Here is a 24,176-nt window from a genome sequence, read left to right on the forward strand (position 1 = left end):
TCCTAAAGCTTCAAAACTTCCCCCCTCCCTCTAGTTTAATGTCAAGTTCTTCAGGTGTCTATTTATTTAACTGCCGATGTAGTAATACAGTTTTAACTTGTGGATCTGGCCTCAATTCCATAAAATCGATTGTGGTTCTTACCTGCTTAAAAACAGAAAGATTTTTTCAGGCAGCAACAACTACTGAAGTCAAAGAAACAGCACTCAGTTATAGGAGGCAATTCTATTTTCAGTGACCCTTTTCTCCCCTCATATCTTGAGCATTGAGGTGCTCTCACAATCTCTTACAAATAGAACAAGAGGCCGAAGACAAAGGCCTCTTGTTCACTTCCCAGGGCGTTTCCTACCGGGTCACATCCAGGATGCTCCTGCCTGCTGCTGCTGAGATTCCAGGATCTGCCCTCTTTTTGCAAGGGCGAATGTACAGGTAACAAACCTAAGATGTGTGCTTTACAGATGCAAACGACACCTTGCACACATCATTCCTTTCAGCTCTGAAAAAACTTTCAGAACTTTAGGCCACACGGCTAGCTAAGTGCTTCAAATTTCAGATGATGACTCCAGAGCCAGAGCTCTTGCTTCTTCACCAAATCACCAAATCTATAAATCTATAAATAATGCGGAAAGGAATTCTTAAATACATTGTCTTTCAGGCCTTGCAGAAAACCTGGCCAGATACTAATCTCAAATTAACAGCAAGTCTCAGTTTAAAAAAAAATTCATATTTTACAGCAGCACTGGATTCAGAGCATACAGGATCTCCCCAACGACCAACATCCCTCCACCCTCTCCCAAAAGTGCTCCCTCTGTTAGAGCTGATGAATCTATAGTCGCACTGTTAGGGGGAAAAGGATATTGTTAGGGGGAAAAGGATGTCCTAAAGCTAATTCCATACAGGTTTTGTGGACTCCACCCCCACCCCAGGCCAAAGCCAAAGACACTGGGAACTCCAAATCCCATCACCACCAAAGGGAAGGTGGCTGGGACCTGAGAGTGGGGTTAAGCAGCCAGGTGTGGTATAAAGCCAGACACTGGGCTTTGGAGGGGTCCCCCATTTTGACTCTCCGCCAGCTCTCAGCATCCGGCCAGCTCGGAGAGTGACTTTGGGTTTCCAGGTCGGCGGATCGGGTAGGACACATGAAAGACTTTATTTCCCTATTTTCTCCCTGAGTTGTACATTTTCCTTATTTCCTTTCCCTTGTAAATAAACCTTTTATTAACCTTTCGTGTGTGCCTGTACTGGAGTATTAATAAGTCCCCTTTAAGCGCGCGGGTGAGGACCCACAGCCAGGCAACCCGTTCAATATAGGGGCTGCCCTATCACAGCACATCCTAATACCCAAAGTCTTCAGTTTCCCGTGTGGTTCCCCCTCGGGGCTGCACATTGCATGGTTTTGCACCAATGTGTAATGTCCTGGATCCACTATAATAACATCATACAGAGTATTTTCACCGCCCCAAATCCTCTGTGCTCTGGCGAGGCTGGATCTCACAGGCAGGGCAAGGAAAAGCGTGCAGCCCGGGGCTCGCCCTCACTAACTCGCAGGCAAGTTTGCTTCCAGCGCGCGGCTCCAGCTGTCCCGTCTCTCCGGGCCGGGCCGGGCCGGGCCGCGCGTCCTCCCGCCTCCTTTTGTTTAAGTGTCAAGCAAATGGGTTTCCTGTTGACACCGGAATATTGTGAAAGGGCAGGAAGAGGCCAGGCCGCCTCCTCGCTCCCCCTTCCCATCCCGTTTATTTATTTCCTTCACGTGGGCCGGGCGGGCGGGCGGCGGCCCCCGAAACCCCTCCCCGAGGAGGCGCGGCCGGGCCGGGCGCGGCGCCCCGGCTCCCACTCGGCGGGAGGGGACGGGCCGGAGGAGCCGCGGAGGGCGGGCGGGCGAGCGCAGCCGGGAGCCGGGAGCCGGAGCCGCCGGGGGAGGCGGGGGAGCCGGCCGGGCCCGGGCTGCAGGTGGAGCGGGCCGGGGAGCCGCCGCCGCGTCCCGGGCCCGCCTCCAGGCCCCGAGGGCGCCGCTCGCCGGCGCCGGGGCTGCCCGTGCGCGCCCGCCCATGGCCGAGGGCCGGCGGCGCGAGGACGAGGACGAGGAGCTGCGCGAGCGCCGGGAGCTCGGGGGGCCGCGCCGCGCCCGGGGCCGCGCGTTCGCCGCCGCCGCAGGTGAGGAGCGCGGGGGGCCGGGGGGCCGGGGAGCGGGGTGAGGGCGCCCGGGGGCCGCGCGGGGCGCGTCCCGCCCGGACAGGGCCGGCTCGGGGGCTCCCGCAGGGGGCAGGGCGGGGAGCGGCGCCCGAGGACGCGCCCGCCGGCCTCCACCTGCCGGGGGCTGGGCCGCTCTGCGCCCTGGGCGCGCGCTGAGCCCCGCGCCCTGGCGCGCGCAACGCTGGCCGGTGCCTGCCGAGCCCGCGGTGACTCAGAGGCCGGTGCGGGCAGCCGTCGCGGGGTCGGGCCGCCCAGGTGCCCGAGGACCCCGCCCGCCGGCTGGGCGCGCCCGGCCCGGGCCCGCAGGGCGCGCCACGTGCTGGTGATCTCTGGGTTCTGTCTGGGTTCTGCGCCTCCTGGACTTCGGACCTGAGCCGCCTCCCTTCCCGCCGCCCGGGCTCTGCGGTTTTCTCTAGGGCTGGCTTTATGGAGTTTTTTTGTGACACTCGCCCCAAGAAGTCCAGAATAAAGCATTGCCAAAGGCACTGACACCGAGAATCTTTTCTGGGCCTTACTCTTACTTCTGCGATCTGGTGTTTTGGGGTGCACAGAAGCTGCGCTAGGGAGAGTTTGGTGCCTGAGTGAAGGAGGGAATACGGGTAGATCCACACCCCGTCCCGTGCCCCCGGGTAGCTTTTCAGCCTCCTGCACTAGAGAGCAAATTCTTTGAACAATCACCAAGAGCCTCTTTAGAAAGTGGAATACAGCGAACATCCCATCACCCCGTAAGTTGTTGTGTGTTGTCCCTTCACCACCAAGAGAAAGCTGGAAAATCCAGAGAAGACCCGTGGGTCTGTGGGAAGTTAGAAAATGGGTGAAAGGAAAGAATTTTAGTCCACCATGAATTTGTCCTTTGTAAAATGTTTTTTTTTTTTTCCTGGAACTTTGATTTTGTTGAGTTGATGTTACAGATTAATTTGGAGAATTTACTTTTGCACATTAGGTCTTCTTGTTTATAAGCACAGAATATCGCCCCTTTGTTCTGTCAACAGTGTTTTGTAATTTCCTTTGTAAAATGTTGAAACCAAAAAATTCCTTATCATCATTGCTAGCACATTTTATGACAACAAGGCGTTTGACTACATGAACACCAATCTTTTTGAAAATAACTGATTGGTTTTATTTGGGGTGGGGGCGGTGTGGAGGGTAGAAACCCAACCCTCGTGAAATAATGGGTAATTGCTGGGTATGAGATACTATTTCTTGAAAGAATACAATGAAAAAACTTTATAAAGATGCATTCCCTTGAATTACTGGTTGAAACAGTGTAGGCTACTTTGGGTTCCTATTACCTTTGGCGAAAAGCTTCTCACCCTTTTATGAGGGATTAATATTGTGAGGGGCTACTTTGACGTTCAGACAGGATATGATCGAGATATATTGTTTATCATTTGGTTGCTGTATGTGTATTGGTGGAAATGGTGCTTATTTTTTTACCAATTCCTTAATTTCCCAAAGTTGGCAGAAGCAGTAGGTACTAGGATAACATTTTGCTGAGATTTGACATTGTGTCCTTTTTTACTCAGAAATTGATGTTTGTAGTTTCTAACTTTAAAATGCTGTTTCTGTTAGGGAGAAATGATGTCCGGTATCGGGGTTGCTCTACAACATTTCCAATAAGTGGTCCGGGACAGAGATATTATGGAGTGGGTAGAGCATTAAATTTGCAATTTTTCTTTCCTTTGGGATAAATGATTTAACAGCTCTGTTTCCTGTAAAGAAATGTACTCTTTTTCCCCCCCTCACTGCAGTGTTTCAGGCACCATTGCATTCCTTACCAAGCTTGGGCATTTGTTGTATCCATGCTCTGTGTTCTACTCTGAGTGAGAGAGTGGGAACTGCCTGGGAGGTTTAATGTCTCTTCTGCTCAATGTCTTTCTAATCTTTCACCTTTTCTGTTCTCATGGCTCCCGCCTTCCTTTTAACAATCTAGACGTTTCTTTTTTCCTGGATCTCACATAACTTCACACCATAAACTTGAGGCTTATGAACTTGAGGAGGTCTCTGAACTCTTCTCTCCTTGCTAAAACTAAGGTGTGGCTGTGAAATTGTATTTATTTCGTTTTGCATTGTAATTTCAGAAGCGCTTATACAACCTATAAATTATAAAGTGAAACACTTGCAGCCAGTGCCAGATCAAGAAATAGAATTGTCAGTTTCAGAGATGCTGACTCTGAGGCCTCCCAGACACAGCCGCTTCCTTTCCCTTGAGGGAAAAAAACCCCACTTTTTTTTACTTTTGTGATTATTATTTTCTTGCTTTCCTATAGTTTTGCCATACACATCTACATTCCTCTACACTATTACTTAGTTTTACCTATTTTACAATGTCATAAAGTGAAATTATGTGTGTATTCATTAGTGACATACTTTTTTCACTTTACATTAAGATGTAAAATTTATCATTTTGTTATATTTGTAATATAAATGTTTATCATTTATCCTGTTGTCTGTCATTTTTTTTTAAATTGATGCAGAGTTTTATGGTTCTTTTGATGTGGACGTTTTAAATTTTAATGTGGGTGTATTTATGAATCTTTTTCTTTAGAGTCCCTCCTCCCTGCACCCTCCTCCTTGGCTGAGAATGCTTTCTCTAACCCAGGATCATGAAGATATTCTCCTGTACCTTTTGTATTATCTCCTAAAAGTAACATAGCTTTTTTTTTTTTTAAATTTTATTTATTTATTTATACAAGCACTGGTTACAGTCAGAAGCACGGGAAGGTGAGAGAATTCACCAGAGCCAGAGCGGGGAGCAGAGCAGGCAGAAGGACCGAAGTACACTGCTGAGGGGAGCAGCGGGCGGCAGGAGAGGTCTGCGCGCCATGTGGGACCCTCGTCAGTGGCCGGGGATCGAACCGGCGCTGCAGAGGCTGTAGGCTGCTTCGCAGCCCAGCACTCAACCGCTGCGCCACCAGGGAGGCCCAACATAGCTTTCTTTTTTTTTTTTTTTTTTTTTTATAGAGGCATGCTTTATTTATTTGTTTGCTGGTTTTGTTTGTTTTTTTTTTTTTTGTTTATACATGCACTGGGTACAGTCAGAAGTGCGGGAGGGTGAGAGAATTCACCAGAGCCAGAGCGGGGAGCAGAGCAGGCAGAAGGACCGAAGTACACTGCTGAGGGGAGCAGCGGGCAGCAGGAGAGGTCTGCGCGCCATGTGGGACCCTCCTCCGGTGGCTGGGGAGCAGCCGGGGATCGAACCGGCGCCGCAGAGGCCGCGGGCAGCTTCGCAACCCAGCGCTCAACCGCTGCGCCACCGGGGAGGCCCCAACATAGCTTTCTTTAGGGAATGGAGTCATAGTTTTCTTCAGACTTTCAAATGAGGCTGAGAGTCTCTGATTGATAGCATTTTTATATTGTTTCTCCGAAGGCAGAGTATATAAAATTCTAGGTCCTCTTCATGTAACCCTAAAGAGTGGTAGAGACTTGATAAGGTTTAAAAAATACTTAGTAAATTTACTTTTTCTCTGTTAATGACTTTATCAAAAACTTTGGAAGGACTGATAAAACTTCTCTGATATTTTTTGAATGAAAGAACTGATAGTGTCAGTGTACAGAGGACTGCTCACACTGGCTGTGTCACAATTGGTACCGAAAGGCCCTGGGTAAAGGCCTTTTGAAAAAAAAGTAGGAAGGTTGGTATGTCTCCAGGGAGGTTGCTGTTACCAGCAGATCAGAATCCCCTCCTGTGAATGGGAGAGATGAACTTGCATATACCCAGTCCCAGTCCATGTACTAGATGCATATATCGCAGTGAATATCCTTTCTCTCATCTCCAAATATGTACATTGAATAATCTTTCACTTGTGGCTTTTTGACTCTTTGAATTAAAGTGGTGCACTGGTTAAAAAAAAAAAATTGTTGCAATCACTATGTACCTGGTGCCTCTTATATGTTACCCCTATGAGGTAGGTACTATTTTCGCTACTTTATAATTGAAAAGTATGATTAAAAAATATTTGAGACTCAAATATTTAAGCAAATTGCACACCATCCCTCAGAGGGTAAAGGGGGGAATGGAGACTTGAATCCAGGTCTGTTTTTGACGTGAAAGGCCTTGTTTTTCCAAGCTATGTCACTGACTGCTAATAAAAGTTGCTGTTCATGTTTCACATTCCATACCTGAATGCTGCTTGTTATATTTTAGAAGTACTTCATATTTGTGTGGTGCTTTTCCGCTTAGGAAGGGCTCTCCGGCCTTATTTAATTTAATTCTCACAACCCAAGAGGGAGGAAGCTACCAGGTTTTTCTTGTTTTTTAACCTATAGTGCTTCCCAGCCCAGCCTGGCCTCCACACCCAAGTTGTATTGAGAAATCACTGACATAGGATTTTAAAGTTTAAGGCATATGCTTGATAGTTTGATTTACATGTTGTGTGAAATGATTACTACAATAGATTTAGTTAACTTCCATCTTCTCATATAAATCAATAAAAAGAAGGGGAAAAAATGTTCTTGTGAGGAGAACTCTTAGGATTTACTCTCAACGTTTTTTCTCTATGTCGTCAAGCAGTGTAAGCTACAGTCATTAGCTACAGTCATCATGTTGTACATTATATCCTTAATACTTGCTTATCTTTCTATCTGGAAGTTTGTACTTTTTGACCTTTGGTATTATTCCCAAGAGGATACAGCCTGACACAAGGCAGGAAGGAGGCCCTGCCCCATTGTTTGTAAGGAGGTACAACATTGATTCCTGTCCTATCAGTAGCTGTGGACTGCATCCCGAGGATCTGTAAACTTGCCCTGTGACTGAGGATGGCTGAGTAGGAAGTAAGGGGTACAGGTCATGGACCATTCTTAAATAAGGTTTGTTTTTGAGAACAGTTTCAAAGTTACAGAACAATTGTGAAGATAACACAGAGTTCTGTATACCCCACATCCAGTTTCCCTTATTACAGGTTCCGCCTCCTATCCAGTAGAACATTCCTATTGGCTATGGTTTGGTAGGTTATTTTGGTGACGTGGGAATGCTACTGATACAGAAAATATTTTGAACATTCCTAGACCCGAAAATAACCTACCAATTAGGAATGTTCTACTTTCATATAAGAAAATCTATATTACTATCTTACATTGGTGTGATACATTTGTTACAATTAATGAACCAATATTGATGTATTATTAACTAAAGTCCATATTTTATTCAGTTTTCTGTATTTTTTTTACCTAATTTTTGTTTTGTAAGATCCCATTCAGGATAGTACTTTGTGTATGCTTGTCAAGTTTCCTCTTGGCTGTGATAGTTTCTCAGATTCTCCTTGTTTTTTGATGGCTGTCACAGTTTTGAAGAGGACTGATGAAATACTTTGTAGAATGTCCCTCAATTGGGCTTAGTCTGATGTTTTTCTCATGATTACACCGGGGTTTGGGGTGTTGTGGGGACAGTAATGAGTGTTTGCCAAAGAGGTAAAGAATCATTTTTATCATTTATTAAGAGTGTATAATATTAACCTCAATTATCACTGTTGATGTAAGGCCTTAATCACCTGGCTAAGGTTGTACTTGTTAGGGTTCTCAAATCCAAGGTTATTTCCCCTCCTTTCCTCATGGGGGTGTGTGTGTATGTGATGGTTTTCCTATCCATGAAACTACTTCTCTGAGCCTGCTAGTGAGATGCAGGTAAAAGTTGATGAATGGGTTTCTAGGCAAGTTTTTTAAGCTTTTTATTTATTTATTTATTTATTTATTTTTAATTTTCTAGAGGCATGTCTTATTTATTTATTTATTATTTGTTTGTTTGTTTGGTTTATACATGCACTGGGTATAGTCAGAAGCGCGGGAGGGTGAGAGAATTCACCAGAGCCAGAGCGGGGAGCAGAGCAGGCAGAAGGACCGAAGTACACTGCTGAGGGGAGCAGCGGGCGGCAGGAGAGGTCTGCGCACCATGTGGGACCCTCCTCCGGTGGCCGGGGAGCAGCCGGGGATCGAACCGGCACCGCAGAGGCCGCGGGCAGCTTCGCAACCCAGCGCTCAACCGCTGCGTCTAGGCAAGTTTTTTAAAAAGAACTAAACTTTGAAGAGGACTCAGCAGAATGCCCTTTAGTCCTTAATCACCTTCCTTCCCCACTATCAGGAATAAGGATACTTAGCTCACAGCAGCCATCTTGAGCCACGAGGATGGAAGCCATGTACTGAGAGTCGTGGAGCTGAAAAGTTGATGAAAGCTCAACTTCCAACATAATAATAGAATCACCATTTGAGCTTCTGATTGCCTGCCTCCTTTATTTGAGGGGGAAAAATCCAACTTTTGTTGAAACCACTGTTAAGGTAGTTCTCTGTACTAGCAACTGAGTGCACTTTCTGACATATGCAAATTATAACTTGATCTTATTGTTTTTCTCTCTCTACCATCACGCATTTTGTTAACATGAGGTTACCTTAGGATACCTAGATTCTTCTGCTACTTTGTACCTTATTGTATTGTGACCTCGGACAGTTAATTTATAGCTCCCCTCCTTTGCATCTTTTTTTTTGGGGGGGTTAAAACTTTTAATATGATAATTTCTCCCATTTCATCAGACTGAACATGTCATGTAGTTGAGTCTCACTGTATTGGCATAAGAACGTAAAATATCACCCCCCCCGAAATGAGCACTATATATTGGTGAACAATAATTCAAACAATAATTCAATCTACTACACATAGCAACAATGGTATTTTTATAAACTTAATATGAAAAATCTCCTTTGCATCTTTTGAATAAAAATTATTCATTCTCTAATTGCTTAACAAGCTTATATTAGGGGAACATGTTTGTAAACTCATGTGTTCTCATGATGTGTAGTTCTCATGTGTAGTATGATGTGTAGTTCTTTAAGGGGGTTCTGGTCATCTTTGGGAAGTTTAAGGCTACTGAAAGAAAACCTATAGAACCTGAAAACAGTTTTCTGATTTCTTCATTTTGCCTTGTGCCAGCTCTGAATACTTCTCAGGGAATAAATAATAGAAGCTGTGAAAGAAGGTGATTTCATCCCCCTACTTTCATGCCTGTGTGAGGTTAACAATCATGTTGCTGATCAGCCCTATAATGCTTGGCTGCTGTTTAGGATTCAGAGTTCATTTGTTTTCAGTATGGCTGACTTCATTGATATGGAATGTTTTTTCCTGAAGATATATTCGTCAAGGAATTGCTATACTGGGAGACAGCTGAATGGTCTTTCTCTGAGCCCTGGTTAAGAACAAGGGACACACAAGAAAATATTTGCATAATGTGGAGACTTCATTTTTCCTGGCAATATTGCCATTTTCCAATAATCCTTTAAAACAAATACAGAGGTTTTCACATAAAACTTCAAGCTTCCCTTCCCCCCCAGCATGGGTTTATCCATTTAACTGATTCCTTCTTTTTGTTTGCATTCCTTGTTTATTTCCTCCTGAAGACTCTTTTCAACCCACACAGTAGTTCAGTGGAGATAACTGGAGTTATTTGGAGATTCCAAGATAGAATTGTGTTACTCAGTTGAGGTGTAACTATTGCCAGTGGAGGGTGTGGTTTGTTAGTAGAGTTTACCTGGAATAGGGAGTAGTATTACAAGTTTTTAAATGTGCAGACTTGCATTTGAATATTTCTCTTAATTAGATGCTTAATAATGTAACATGTGCAATGTCATGAACATTTTATATCTTCTACAGTTCTATTCCTATTTCTTCTTCATAGAAAATTTTTGAAGTCTTCAGCTTTATAACATGGTATTTCTCACATTTGTGTAGTAATGGGACCTTTAATCAGTGCTTCTCGTATACTAATATGCCTACAAATTCCATTGGAAATCTTATTAAAATGCAAACCTGATGTAGTAGTTTGGGGCATAGCCTGAGGCTCTGTATTTCCAACAAGCTACAGGTGATAATTCAGGTAACAGGACCTCAGTTTGGAGTAACGAGACCCTCTATTACCTCTCCCACAGTGCTAGGGTGCCCAGCTCTGGCTGTTACAGGGCAGCCCGGATATAAAACGGGTTGCCTGACTGTGGGTCCTCACCCGCACGCTTAAAAGGGACTTAATACTCCACTGCAGGCACACACAAATGGTTAATAAAAGATTTATTTACAAGGGAAGGGGAAATGAGGAAATGTACAACTCAGGGAGAAAAGTAGGAGATAAAGTCTTAAGTGAGTCCTACCTGATCCTCCGACCTGGAATCCCAATGGCACTCTCAGAGCTGGTGGTGAGCCAAGAGCTGTGAAGCCAAGAAGAGGGCCCCCCGAGACCCACGTGTCTGGTTTTATACCAAACCTGGCTGCTTAACTCCACCCTCAAGTCCCAGCAACCTTCCCTTTGGAGGTGATGGGATTTGTCTTTCCCAATGTTCTTATGTTATAGAGCAGCCCCAATACAAAACGGGGTGCCTGACTGTGGGTCCTCACCCGCGCGCTTAAAAGGACTTATCAATGCTCTACTGCAGGCACACGCGAAAGGTTAATAAAAGGTTTATTTACAAGGGAAGGGGAAATGAGGAAATGTACAGCTCAGGGAGAAAAGTGGGAGACAAAGTTTTAAATGAGTCCTACCCGATCCGCCGATCTGGAATCCCAAATAGCGCTCTGAGAGGTGGCTGCGAGCCAGGAGCATGAAGCCAGGAGGCGAGCGATAGTGAGCCCCCCCAAGGCCCACGTGTTTGGTTTTTATAGCCAACCTGGCTGCTTAACTCCACCGTCAGGTCCCAGCCACCTTCCCTTTGGTGGTGATGGGGTTTGTCTTTCCCAATGTCTTGATGGCTTTAGTCTGGACTGGGAGTGGAGTCCACAAAGCCTGTATGGGATTAGCTCAGGACATCATTTCCCCCTAACACTTATGGCTTTGGTCTGGGGTGAGGGTGGAGTCCACAAAGCCTGTATGGAATTAGCTCAGGACATCCTTTCCCCCTAACATGGTTGGGCATCAGAATTAACTGGGGAGCTTTAAAAAAGACGTGTGCATGACCCCACATTCAGATTTCCTGATTAACCATTTCTGGAATAGTTGCTGGGAAGCTGGATTTGTGTTTTATGTGAGGTTGATGTAGTTTTTTGAGTTAATGGGTTTGGAGTGCAGGGTCCTTGGGGTCACTCTGGGAAAGATGTCACCAGAGCTCCCCTTTCAGCAACATGCGGCGAGTTTCCAGGCGAGTTTCTCCACGAGACAGAGATGGTAGTTATATTTAAAGAACCGGTTTATTAGAAAAGGGACCGAAGAGTAAAGGACACTTGCATAGACACAAGCAGGCAGAAAGAGCTGCCCTGAAAGGGACAGGTTTGCTGAGAGAGGCCTGTGTGGTCACAGGCGGGCGGCCTTGAGGAGAGCTGCCTCCGCTCAGGGAGGTCAGTGAAGAGAAGCCCCGGCAGGTACAGGTCACGGGCAGGTAAGAGGAGAGAGTTGGTGGAAAGAAGCACCTGCATAGTCACAGGTGGGCAGATGGACTGCTGCCCCCTGCCAGTGCAGAGACTGCACGGATACAGTCTTCTCTCTGGGAGGGGCGCGTTTCTCTGTGGAGAGGCCTGTTTGCTGCTGATTTTGGAGACCTGAGATAGACTGGAGATGCCACTAAGGGCTCAATCTCCATATCTTTACCCTCAGGTCAGAGTGTGGGTGCTCCAGACAGTCCCTACAACAGTCTGATACTGGCTTGGGTCTTATGCCTTGTGCTAAGGCACTGGAGCCTAAGGCCATCTTGATTTCTATAGCTGGGTTAATGGTCATGTTAATCCCCTCTACCTCCTCCTCCAGCTCTTGGCTCTTTGTGAGCCAGGTTTTAGTCTTGTGATGCCTCCTTTAGGTTTTCTATTCTTCCCTCCATCAAGGTAAGACTCTCACTGGTACAGTGTCCTGTTAAAAATACATTGAGGCCTCCCTGGTGGCGCAAGGGGTTAAGACGCAGCCTATGAAGCTATCCGCAGCCACTGCGGCACAAATTCAGTCCCTGGCCAGGGAGCAATCCACATGGCGCAGCAGACCTCTCCTGGCTCATCCGCTGCTCCCCTTGTTATAGGACAGGGAGAGGGGCAGCCCAAAACCCCGCAAACCTGCCTATTCTAAATGGGTTCTGCCATCCGCCGCACCAACACAAAACATAGGAGACTTTAATGAAAAGGAACTTTAATAAAACTAGGAAACAATACAGGTAAGGCAAAGAATCTAGTTTCTAAATCAAGCACCCAAAGTTACCCATCCCCTCGTGGGTAAAAGTCCATCCAAATGGGATTGGCCCAGAGCAAGGCCCCAAGGCCTGCCACAAGTCTAAAGCATCTTCCAGTGGGGACCCACAGAAAAGGGTCACAAACAACCGGACAAGCCCAGAAGGAAAAGAGCAAAATCAACATCAAGATAAAAGCTGCCATTGTCACCTCCCCATGGGTCTTACCCACATCTGTGTCACCCAGTCCACGACCAAAAGACAAGTGCAGTTTCTTCACGTGTCTCTAGGCTCCATGTGCCTCCTCCAGGTCTCCTGGCTCCATCCTGCTTCCTACCTCAGTCTCTTCTTCAGCTTCTCCTCTTCCTGCTCAGCTCCACCCTCCCTTGGGTGGGGCAGGGAACCTCCCCCTTTCCTGGGGACCACCCTGTTACACCCTCAGCAGTGTATTTCAGTAGCTCTGCCCCGTTCTGCTCTCCACTCTGTCTCTGGTTAATCCTCTCATCCCCCCATACCTCTGGCCTGTACCCCAGTTCTTTATATATTTTTTTTTTATAGAGGCATGTTTTTATTTATTTGTTTGTTTGTTTGTTTATACATGCACTGGGTACAGTCAGAAGCACGGGAGGGCGAGAGAATTCACCAGAGCCAGAGCGGGGAGCAGAGCAGGCAGAAGGACCGGAGTACACTGCTGAGGGGAGCAGCGGGCGGCAGGAGAGGTCTGCGCGCCATGTGGGACCCTCCTCTGGTGGCCGGGGAGCAGCCGGGGATCGAACCGGCGCCTCAGAGGCTGCAGGCAGCTTCGCAACCCAGCGCTCAACCGCTGAGCCACCGGGGAGGCCCCTGTACCCCAGTTCTTGTATGCATAAATAAATAAATCTTAAAAAAATAAATAAAAATACGTTGAGTGGTTTCAGTAAGATTTCTTGTAATTTGAATTGTGACATTTTTCCATCATAAGTAATTTCTGTTGTGATAACTTTTAGTCAAACAATAAATGGAATCCACCATGCATTTTATACATGCATGTTTATCTCACTATTATCTTATAGCCTAAGAAGGCTTTACATAAGAAATGGTGTAGTGAGCTATCCTTGAAGTAACTGAAAAGCAATGTTATGTTCTTGAAATTGAAAAAAAAAAGGGGGGGCTGATGTATGTTCATTGTAAGGATAGCTGTGTAAAGCAGAAGCAGCAGGAAGCAGTCTTGAGAAGTCATTTGGAAATAAGAATAGCTCCAGGAAACTGACAACAATTATTATAGCTACTCTAGAGAACATTCCTAGGTAAACTGGGATGGCTGTTATTCCTAATGTTAGTGACACCACCGGTTTTTGTGACTCAGTTTACCAGTTTCCATGGCTTCTGAAGTTACTGCATAATTGGCTCTCTCCTGTTTTTCTTATAGTCAGCAACTCCCCCCCCCCCCCCAAGAAAGTCTCTAAATTGGTCCGCCAGCCACTGTGCAGAGTGCTCCTTTTGGCAGGATTCTCATGCTGGTTTACTTCGGCTGTCTACAAAAAATTATAGTTTCACGTCATACCCTTGCTAGGTCCCTTCCCCTGGAGGAGGATGTCCCCTGTTCAGTGGTACCCACCTTGATACCTGTATGCTAGAATCAAGAACCACTGACAGCTCCTTCTGCCCGATGGGACTTTGGGCATTGGCGGAGGGGGAGTTAAAACTGACAAAACCCCATGCATGATTCAAACGCTCTGATCTTCAATAATAAGTTCCAGGACGAAAGCAACTTATTTTGTTCATTGTTCCTGCTTTGTAACTCAGAACAGTGCCTGACATACATGCCAGTCAAACAGAACAGAACAGAATTTTTAAAATGACTTCATGCAGCCCTTAGTTCCATTACTTTGTATTCTAACCCAGACCTTTACGGACACAGTGATGTAAACAAATTCCTGTTCTGACTCGGTTGAGAAGAAATACTGTGCTCCCCGCGCGAAGAACCTCACGTTTTCCTGTTTCCTTGTTAATCCTAAGAGCTTTGGGTGTCTGCCTCTTAGTCACGTCAGCACCGCGGGTACCAGGCTGGGGGGCGGCAGCCATGTCCGTCCTGCATGAGTGCCCAGGTGAGGAAGCCGCTCTGCAGGCCTCCAGCCCCGGGACACAGGAGCTGCTGGGGCCCCTGGCTGCCTGCAGGCGCGTGCCAGGGGCCAGGCCTCAGGCTCCTCAGGCTCCTCAGGCTCCTCAGGCTCTTCAGGCTCTTCAGGCTCCTCAGGCCCCTCAGGCCCCGGGCCGCCCCTTCCGTGCGGGCGGGCGGGCGGCCTCTCCCCTGTCTGGGCGCCGCCATCTTGGGCCCCAGTTGAGTCGGATTTCAAAGCGCGGGTGTTGGGGTGGCGGTTCGGCCCGGAAAAAGAGGCTAATTTTGAGGTAAGGAGGGAGACACTGGAAAGATAGCCACGTTCATTACTTGCAGCCGTAACTGTGCTTCTTAAAAAGTCCCGAGCCCCATCTGTGTGGTTTCTGTGGGGCGTGGATGATGGCGTCTTCCTGAGGAAGGGGTGGCCGTGGGATGGGGGCGCCGGGGGAGCCACAGGTACCGTGTTGCTGTTTCCCGATGTGGGAGAAAGATCCCGATTGGCAGCTCCTCCAGGAGAGGCCAACGACACAACTTAGAGCGCGTTTGCCATTCGCATGAGATGTGAGGGCGAGTCCTTATGTTATAGGGCAACCCCGATAAAAAATAATACGGGGTGCCTGGCTGTGGGTCCTCACCCGCGCACTTACAAGGGACTTATGAATACTCCACTATAGGCACACACAAAAGGTTAATAAAAGGTTTCTTTACAAGGGAAAAGGAAATAAGGAAAATGTACAACTCAGGGAGAAAATAGGGAAATAAAGTCTTTAATGCGTCCTACCTGATCCGCAGACTTGGAAACCCAAAGTCACTCTCAGCTGGCCGGATGCTGCGAGCTGGCGGGGAGCCAAAATGGGGGATCCCCTCCAAAGCCCACGTGTCTGGCTTTATACCACACCTGACAGCTTAACCCCACCCTCAGGTCTCAGCCACCTTCCCTTTGGTGGTGATGGGGTTTGGAGTTGCCAGTGTCTTTTGGCTTTGGTCTGGGGTGGGGGTGGAGTCCACAAAGCCTGTATGGAATTAGCTTTAGGACATCCTTTTGCCCCTAACACTTACACAGCACCTGCGGGCAAGGATATTGTCAAACCTGCCCAACTTCATTTGGGACTGATCACCTCATAGGTTTCCAATGAATATTTAATGAAGATTACGAAGAATGAGGGGGGTTAATTCCACTACTTTCTAAATCTTTGTTAATTGAAACTAGATTTCTTACTCCGGTAGTAGGTTTTTTAAAAGTGCCATTTTTTTTTAGCATGTCTAGATAAAATTATTTACCATTTGCTTTAGTGCTTAGGAACTCAGTGTAATTCTAACACACACACAAAGGTTCTGTATATTTTGTTATGTATGAAAGTTCTAATTGCTCCTTATCTTTACTAGCACGTAATTGACAGATTTTCCTTGTTTGGTGATTTTTGAATGGTGCGTAGTGATTTTTCGTTATTACGGTTTAGTTGTGCTTTTCATTAATGGATTATGATATTTAGCATCATTTCATGTAGTTAATTGCCATCCATGTATCACACTTGGTGAAGGAGGTTCAAATCTCTGCACATTTAAAGTAAGATGATTAGTTTCATGTTATCGAGTTTTTAAGAGTTCTTTGTATAGTCTACATTCAATTCTTTTGTTGGATATAAGAACTGAAAATACTTCTCCGGGGCTGCAACTTATTTTTTCATTATAGTCAGTGTTTTTAGTTCTTTCAACATGTTTAAAAGTACTGATTTAAAACATTTAGTAAGTTTGGGCCTCCCCGGTGGCGCAGCAGTTGAGCGCTGGGTTGCGAAACTGCCCGCGGCCTCTGCAGCGCCGGTTCGATTCCCAGCTGCTCCCCAGCCACCAGAGGAGGGTCCCACATGGTGCGCAGACCTCTCCTGCCGCCCGCTGCTCCCCTCAGCAGTGTACTTCGGTCCTTCTGCCTGCTCTGCTCCCCGCTCTGGCTCTGGTGAATTCTCTCACCCTCCCGCCCGCTTCTGACTGTACCCAGTGCATGTATAAACAAAACAAAACAAACAAACAAACAAACAAACAAATAAATAAATAAAACATGCCTCTAAAAAAAAAAAAAAACATTTAGTAAGTTTAATCTTGGAACTTCATAGGAACCTTTCATATTGATTGCTTATTTTCTGCCAATGGGTATACTTTATTTGTATGCCTGTTAATTTTTTTGTTGACTACTGGACATTTTAAATATAACAACTCAGCAATTCAGATTCTTTTCTTTCCTTTGAGTCTGTTATTGTTGCTTGTTATGGTAGTGGTGGTTTGTTTAGTGACCGCAGAGTGAATTTTGTGAAGGATGTATTCTTCATGACATGTGGTGTAAATTTCATTAGCACAGTGGTCAGCTAGTGATGGACAGGGTATTCCTTGGATGCCTAGAACAAAGAAACATTCCCAGTTTTTACAGAGGGGCTCTGTGTGTATCAAGGCACACGTTCAACACTCAGCTAAGTATTGCACAACTTTAGCTTCACTTCCTGATTGAAGAATCCGACAGTCAGTCAGAGATGAGAACTTAGGATCTTATTAGATGATTTTAGAACATACACCCACCCTTCATCTTCACAGCCTTCTAGATTCTCAGGATAATAGAACTTGTCAAAGGCCGTATTCCCTGAAGCATCTTATTCTTCAGTCTTTGCTTCTAACTTCTTTGGTTAGTCTGTTGTTTGCCCTGACTGTTATCTTTTGCTTCACACAGCAGGAACTACTGTAATGATTTGCCAGACTTCTTTCATCTAGCCACTTCTTTAGCACCTAGAGAGTTAGGCAAATTAATGAGTTATGCAAGATAAAGGCATGTCTGTGCTGGTATTCCAAGGAGTCACCAAATAAGTTAAACAATTATTACAATTCTTTGTGAATGAAGTCCATTCTGCTCCCTGTGGGACTGGGCCTGGTACCATGAAACAAGCTGTTATGTTCAAGGTTACCATTGAGCTGGAGAATGGGTAATGAGACCAAGGTATGCCAGAATCCCACAAAGCTCCCTACTCTAGCTAAATCCAGCTATTTTTTGCTCATTAAGTGTTTCATTGTACTTAAGTACATTAAATGCTTCCTGTAAAGCCAACTGTGGTTGGTTTCCACAGTTCCAAAAAAGTAAATTCTGCCATTTGTTTTTTTTTTTTGCTTTTATGAAAGGAGGGACTTTTGGAGTTCCTTACTCTGGCATTTTCACTGATGTTACTCATGTATGGATTTAAAAAAACAGATTTAGATTGTCAGTAATTTTATGAGCAAATTGGATAAACTTTTCCCAAAAAATACCCAGAGAGACGATTTGGATATTCTTACTCATTTTTGAAGTGTATGTATGTCTTGCAGCAACATTTTCAAGGTATTTCAGGAGTCTCACTCCTCTGGTTACAGTGCTCAGTTCAAAACCCTTCATTTTAGGGCCTCCGCTGGTGGCGCAGGGGTTGAGTGCTGGGCTGTGAAACTGTCTGCACCCTCTGCAGTGCCAGTTTGATCCCCGGCCACCAGCAAAGGTCCCACATGGCGCTCAGACCTCTCCTGCCACACCTGCTGCTCCCCCAGCAGTGTATTTCATCAGTCTGCCTGTTCTGTTCCCCGCTCTGGCTCTGGTGCATTCTCTTATCCTCCCACGCTTCTGACTGTACCCAGTGCTTGTATGAATGAATGAATGAATGAATAAATAAATAAATAAACAAATAAATAAATCTTAAAAAAAAACCAAAAAAAACCTTCATTTTAACCCTCCTTGGGCATATTGTTTTCTCAATTCCAGGCCATAGACACTGCTAAATGCTCTGTTGCTTTTTAAAACATGATTTCCAAGGGATATCTGGCCAGGAGGGTTCCTTTGTTTTCTTTTGTTCCTTTGTTCCTCTTTTTTGTTAAAAGAATGGCTCAGAAAGTTATCATTATTGCACTTCGAGGTTATAAATCAGTCTTGTTTTAATAATCGGGAATGGAATTGAGGGCATGGAGTGTATTACTTTATACACTTCTTTTTGTTTGCATTTCCTTCGGTGAGTATTTGGAAATTAAAAGAAAGAAAAATGAATTTAAAATGCTACAAGAAATAATTGCCTGCTGTTTTAGTGTATTTGTTGCTCATGTTATAGTATTTTTTAAACTTGTTTTGCCTTAAGGTGAGTTACTGCAGTGATCATACCAAATGCTGTCCTGTTGATAAAAGATATGATTATAAAATCTTCAAGGATGTGATAGTAGAAAGAAGGTATATAATTGTTTCTCTTACGATTTTTCAAGCACCAGCTAATTTATTATTTGTTCACCTGTTCAGTCTTTTGACATTCACCTGTTTTTATGAAAGCCATAATCACTTGAAAAGCAAATCTTCATTTAAAATTTTTTTTTATTTTTTACTTCATTGTTCATTTTAAAACAATATTTGCTTCCCCCCAACACCTCAGATGTAGTCCTCGTAGAATTTCCTTCCCCAATGCACCCGTGCACCATCACCTCAGTCCCCTATGTTCCTCCCTCCCTCCCTCTGATCTCTTTCCCTCCTCCTCCCTTGCAGGATGTCTCTGATTTATAATTGTCTGTTTTTGCTTTGTTGTGGCAAATTCTCATTTATAACCAAATTGTTGAAAGCTGTTTAACATAAAATATTATAGTCTACCTTTTTTTTAGTGTATATTTCATCTTCATCTTGTGGCCCAGTAGAACCTATTCTAGATTCAGGGGACCTCTGTTCTAATGCTCTTCCTAACACTAGCTAGCTGTATGGCCTTGGATTAATCTGTGGGTCTCAAATTACATACTGATAATATGAAGGAATCAGATTAGAGATCTAGAAAGTACAGACTCATGTGTCAAAATCTGGTTCACTGTCTGTTTTGTAAATAAAGTTTTATTGGAACAGCCATTTATATAGTGCATGTGACTGCTTTTATGCTCTTTCTGCAGAGTTGAGTAGCTGAGTTGTTAATGTAGTGATTACAAATAAACTGTAGAGTTCAGTATCTTATAATAATGCTACATGGGGATTTGGGCTTTCTATGTTAAATATTTCTATAACATTTTGACTTTTTTTTTTAAAGATTGTTAGTTATTTATTTATACAAGCACTGGGTACAGTCAGAAGCGCGGGAGGGTGAGAAAATTCACCAGAGAGCCAGAGCGGGGAACAGAACAGGCAGACTGACGAAATACACTGATGAGGGGAGCAGCGGGCGCAGCAGGAGAGGTCTGTGTGCCATGTGGGACCCTCGCCGGCAGCCGGGAATTGAACCAGTGCTGCAGAGGCTGTGGGCAGCTTTGCAGCCCAGCGCTCAATCGCTGCGCCACCAGGGGAGGCCCATTTTGACTTTTTTAAGAAACAGAATTGGAGAAAAATTTTTTTTCAAGATTTTTATTTTAAAATGAGAATTATTTGGTTTCTTCCTCTTTAGGGAGGAAACATTCTTACCAGGATTAGAACAGGTTGCCTTGGATTACTTAGTGTTCTGGAGGTTGTGTGAATAAAGGGATTCTTGAACATCTTGAAATTACAGGAAAAAAAGGTTGGTGTGTGCATGAGTGCTTTTGAATGGAGTAAGAGAAGAGGGCCCATAATTCAAACATAATTTCTGTTTTCGTTTCTCTAGTCCTGTCCTCTCTGAGCCCTGGACTCCTCTCCCAGGAAATCTGCTTGGATATTTTATTAGGTGTCTCAAATCTAACACGCACACACACACTAGTTTCCTACTGCTTTTATAACAAATTACTACAAATTTAGTGGCTTCAGATCACATGACCTTGTCCTTTGTTCTGGGTATCTGAGTGTTGACAGGGCTGCATTCCATCTGTAGGTGCTGGGAGAGAAGCAGTTCTTTGCCTTTTGTAATCACTAGAGGCCAGCTTTAGCCCTCTGCTTCATTCTCATAGCTAGGCGCATAGGGTCTATACTTTTCTCTTCCTTCTGCTTCCAACTTTATGTCTTCTGCATGTTCTCATTAGAATCCCTGCTTTGACCTGCCTACCTTCCTCTTACAAGAAGATTTATTATATTGGGCCCATCCACAAAGTCCAGGATAATTTAGTATCTGCCTCAAGATACTAAACAATATGTGCAGAGTCCCTTTTTATCACATAAAGTAACATATGCATATATATAGATATATACACATATATATGTTCTAGGGATTATGACATGGACTCCTTGGGGCCATTATTCAAGCTACCACTGGATCTGATAGTGTGGTAAATGTGTTCTCCCTTTAGACTTCTTCATAACATGTAATAATATGACCGTTTCTAGCCCATTTTTGAGTCACTTTTAATTTCTCTTTGTAAGTCCTTTCTCTTTCCCATCTTCCTGTTCCAATCAGCGCCCTCACTCCCACCAACCACATCCAGTTCATCAAATAACATCCAAATAAAGTTAGGGTATTTTCTCAATTCTATTCAACTGTATCTAGATTCTTTCCTCTTCTCACTCATGACTAAAATCCAGAATGCCTTTAGCATTTTAAAACTTTAGGTCCTGATCTTGCCCTATTCCTGTCATTCCTAGAGTGTGCTTACCAGAGGGAACAGGAGAGAGAGTGAAGAGGTTGGGGGAGGGACACAGATGGGTTATAGGCATGGGTGGTTTGATGGAGGGAAAAAAGCACAACTTCCCAGTATAGGTTTTTGTTTTTTTTTTTAAACATTTTGTTTTTATCTATTTATACAAGCACTGGGTACAGTCAGAAGCGCGGGAGGGTGAGAGAATTCACCAGAGCCAGAGCGGGGAGCAGAGCAGGCAGAAGGACCGAAGTACACTGCTGGGGGGAGCAGTGGGCGGCAGGAGAGGTCTGCGCGCCATGTGGGACCCTCCTCTGGTGGCCGGGGAGCAGCCGGGGATCGAACCGGCACTGCAGAGGCTGCAGGCAGCTTCGCAACCCAGCGCTCAACCGCTGCGCCACCGGGGAGGCCCACCCCCCCAGTATAGTTTTTTTTAAAAAGACTTGAATCTTGGGCCTCCCCGGTGGCGCAGCGGTTGAGGTTGAGCGCTGGGTTGCGAAGCTGCCTGCAGCCTCTGTGGCGCCGATTCGATCCCCGGCTGCTCCCCGGCCACCGGTGGAGGGTCCCCCATGGCGCGCAGACCTCTCCTGCCGCCCGCTGCTCCCCTCAGCAGTGTACTTCGGTCCTTCTGCCTGCTCTGCTCCCCACTCTGGCTCTGGTGAATTCTCTCACCCTCCCGCGCTTCTGACTGTACCCAGTGCATGTATAAACAAAACAAACAAACAAACAAATAAATAAGTAAAACATGCCTCTATTAAAAAAAAATAAGAAATAAAAAGACTTGAATCATACAAATCATTGGCACAATACGAAGTACCAAAAGGCAAGCAATATTGGCATTAATTAAATATTTAGGGATAGAGTAAGCAAATTTGTGCTGTAAAATGTTGTACTTATGCTAGATGTACACTTTTTCAGGTACCTGCTGTACCTGACACTTTATGAGGCCCACTTGTATAATCAGTTTAGGGGCCTCCCCAGTGGCGCAGCAGTTGAGCGCTGGGTTGCGAAGCTGCCCGCGGCCTCTGCAGCGCCGGTTCGATCCCCGGCTGCTCCCCGGCCACTGGAGGAGGGTCCCACATGGCGCGCAGACCTCTCCTGCCGCCCGCTGCTCCCCTCAGCAGTGTACTTCGGTCCTTCTGCCTGCTCTGCCTCCCGCTCTGGCTCTGGTGAATTCTCTCGCCCTCCCGCGCTTCTGACTGTACCCAGTGCATGTATAAACAAACAAACAAATAAATAAATAAATAAAACATGCTTCTATTAAAAAAAAAAATGTATAATCAGTTTAGTAAGTTCATAGCTGCCCAATTTGGAGCTCAATTTTAATGCCTGTCAGTAATCACTAAACCACCACGAATGTACAAATCCTGAAAAAGGTAGTGTGGTTGGAAAAGCTGGAGTCAAAGATACAAGAAATCATAAAAAAAATAGAGTGACAGATAAAACTGTAAAAAGTAAAAAATCTTTAGTCTGAATGTTGTGCAGAATAAATGCTTGAGTATAGGTGTAGGTCATAAGAAAGGATGTGGGATGCAAGTTAGGAGGCTTAAGTGGCAGTCCAGCTGAGAGGTGAAGTTAAGGGTAAGCAAGAATTTTAAATTTCCAAACCAGTTCATTTCTCATTAAATGTATTTATCCAAAAAATTGTTTTTGAAAGTTGTTTTACCATGAAAGACACAGATGCAATGAAACTTAAAGTTAATTCAAATGAGAAATGAAGGAGCTTAAATAATAGAGGAATGTGAATGAAAGTATACCTGATAATCTAGGATAAAGATAATACTGAAATCAAGTATAAAATTTAGCTCTGAGCTCCTGGAAGCCTAACAGAAGGAAGCAGTGTAGGTCATGTGAATGCTCAACACAAAAAGTATGCTAGTTAAGCAAGGAAAATAATCTTTTCCTTATAAAAATGTAAAGTACTTTATTATAGAAGTTATATCGAACAACTTGAACAGATCCAGACGGTTTGAAAACTTCAGTTTTGAGATTATGGTATTAATCACAGTTTTGGTAGTCAGGCACATTGGTATTTTAAAATGCAATTTTTTTTTTGAAAAGTAAAGAGTTCAGAAAAATATAAAGCTGAACTACATGTATGCATTTTTTATCGGGTCCCTTGCTACAGAGCTGGACAGACAAGAAACCCATAATGCAAACTACAGGCTTGAAGTAAACTGTTTCTATATTTCAATAAAGACGCTTCCCTATTGCCTTTTTATAAATAGAGAAATGGTGAGGAATAATCTCCAAGCCAGTGAGTGGCACTCATAGCAGACTCAGCATTTCACAGTCCAACCCCTGACGTGAACTCAGTGGTAGAAGGTGGAGCTTTCAAATTCCACTCCTGGAACAGGGGACTGATGGGGGGGAAAGGTAGAGCTGGGGTTTTCACCAATTAAAAAGCTGCTGAGGTTTTTGGCTGTTAAGCTGCTGGGGCTTTGGCAGTTAAATTGCTGGAGCTTTGGGACAGTTAAGCTGCTAGGGCTTTGGCAGTTTGACTGCTGTTGAGGAGAGGTGCCTGCAGAGAAGTCTTTAGGTTGCCACACAGGACTTCAATTTGGACCTCTGTTTCTGTTCAGCAGATGCTATCTGGGGTAGAACAGATGGCATCTGACTGTATGCCAGCGTATCAATACTCTCTTCCTTTGTATAAATAAATCCTGTTATTGTTGTTTCACACCATGAGACCCATGCTTTTGGGTCATGTCCTACAGTTGTAAGCATAAGCGTGATCCACCAATTGGGTCAGCCCAGTTCCGTCAGGTTTATCTTTCTTCATTTCTAGTAGCCATCTAATTTATGTGAATAAATACTTAACATACTTCCTGTCTTCCTTGTTAGAAGCATAGTCATGGACCAAGAATGTCATATACAGAAGCCGCAGCCTTTTAGTAAACCTAGTCATACCAACCATTAAAACATACATCTAGACTCAATAACCTCAAAAATAGTTATTTCTAATTAGTTTAATGAGGTCATCCAGAGTTATCAGTGACCCTCCCATAGTCATCTACTCTGCCCTTGGGACTTAATTTTCATATATTCCCTTCCTAACTCTGTGCGTGGCTGTCAGCAATAGTTATTCTTTCTGTTATCCTGGTAGGATGTTAGAAGGCTCCCAGGAGAGCCAGACAGAGCAATACAACTGGGAATATGAAGTTAGATAAGTCCAGATGATTGACACCAAGGGCCTCTGCTCTTGACACAGTGGTGTTAATCCATTTTTGGTAGTAGATCACACTGGTGTACACTCCAGGAATAGACAAACCA

The 24,176-nt window shown here is 44.8% G+C and overlaps 2 protein-coding genes across 2 annotated transcripts in view; one reads left to right on the forward strand and one right to left on the reverse strand.

Moving 5' to 3' along the window:
* Positions 1-2,046: 2,046 nt before the first annotated feature.
* Positions 2,047-24,176, forward strand: part of SH3D19 (SH3 domain containing 19) — a gene marked incomplete at both ends in the record, with an annotated part of 131,013 nt that continues 108,883 nt past the window's right edge. Inside the window, 1 exon segment of the mRNA XM_084245593.1 lies at positions 2,047-2,152. Within this exon segment, the coding sequence (XP_084101719.1) occupies positions 2,047-2,152 (106 nt within the window).
* Positions 14,329-24,176, reverse strand: part of PRSS48 (serine protease 48) — a gene marked incomplete at both ends in the record, with an annotated part of 29,110 nt that continues 19,262 nt past the window's right edge. Inside the window, one exon of the mRNA XM_084244489.1 lies at positions 14,329-14,872. Within this exon, the coding sequence (XP_084100615.1) occupies positions 14,329-14,872 (544 nt within the window). The remainder of the gene's footprint in view (positions 14,873-24,176) is intronic.

This window comes from Talpa europaea, assembly GCF_964194135.1.
Source record: "Talpa europaea genome assembly, chromosome: 10".
Taxonomy (NCBI): domain Eukaryota; kingdom Metazoa; phylum Chordata; class Mammalia; order Eulipotyphla; family Talpidae; genus Talpa; species Talpa europaea.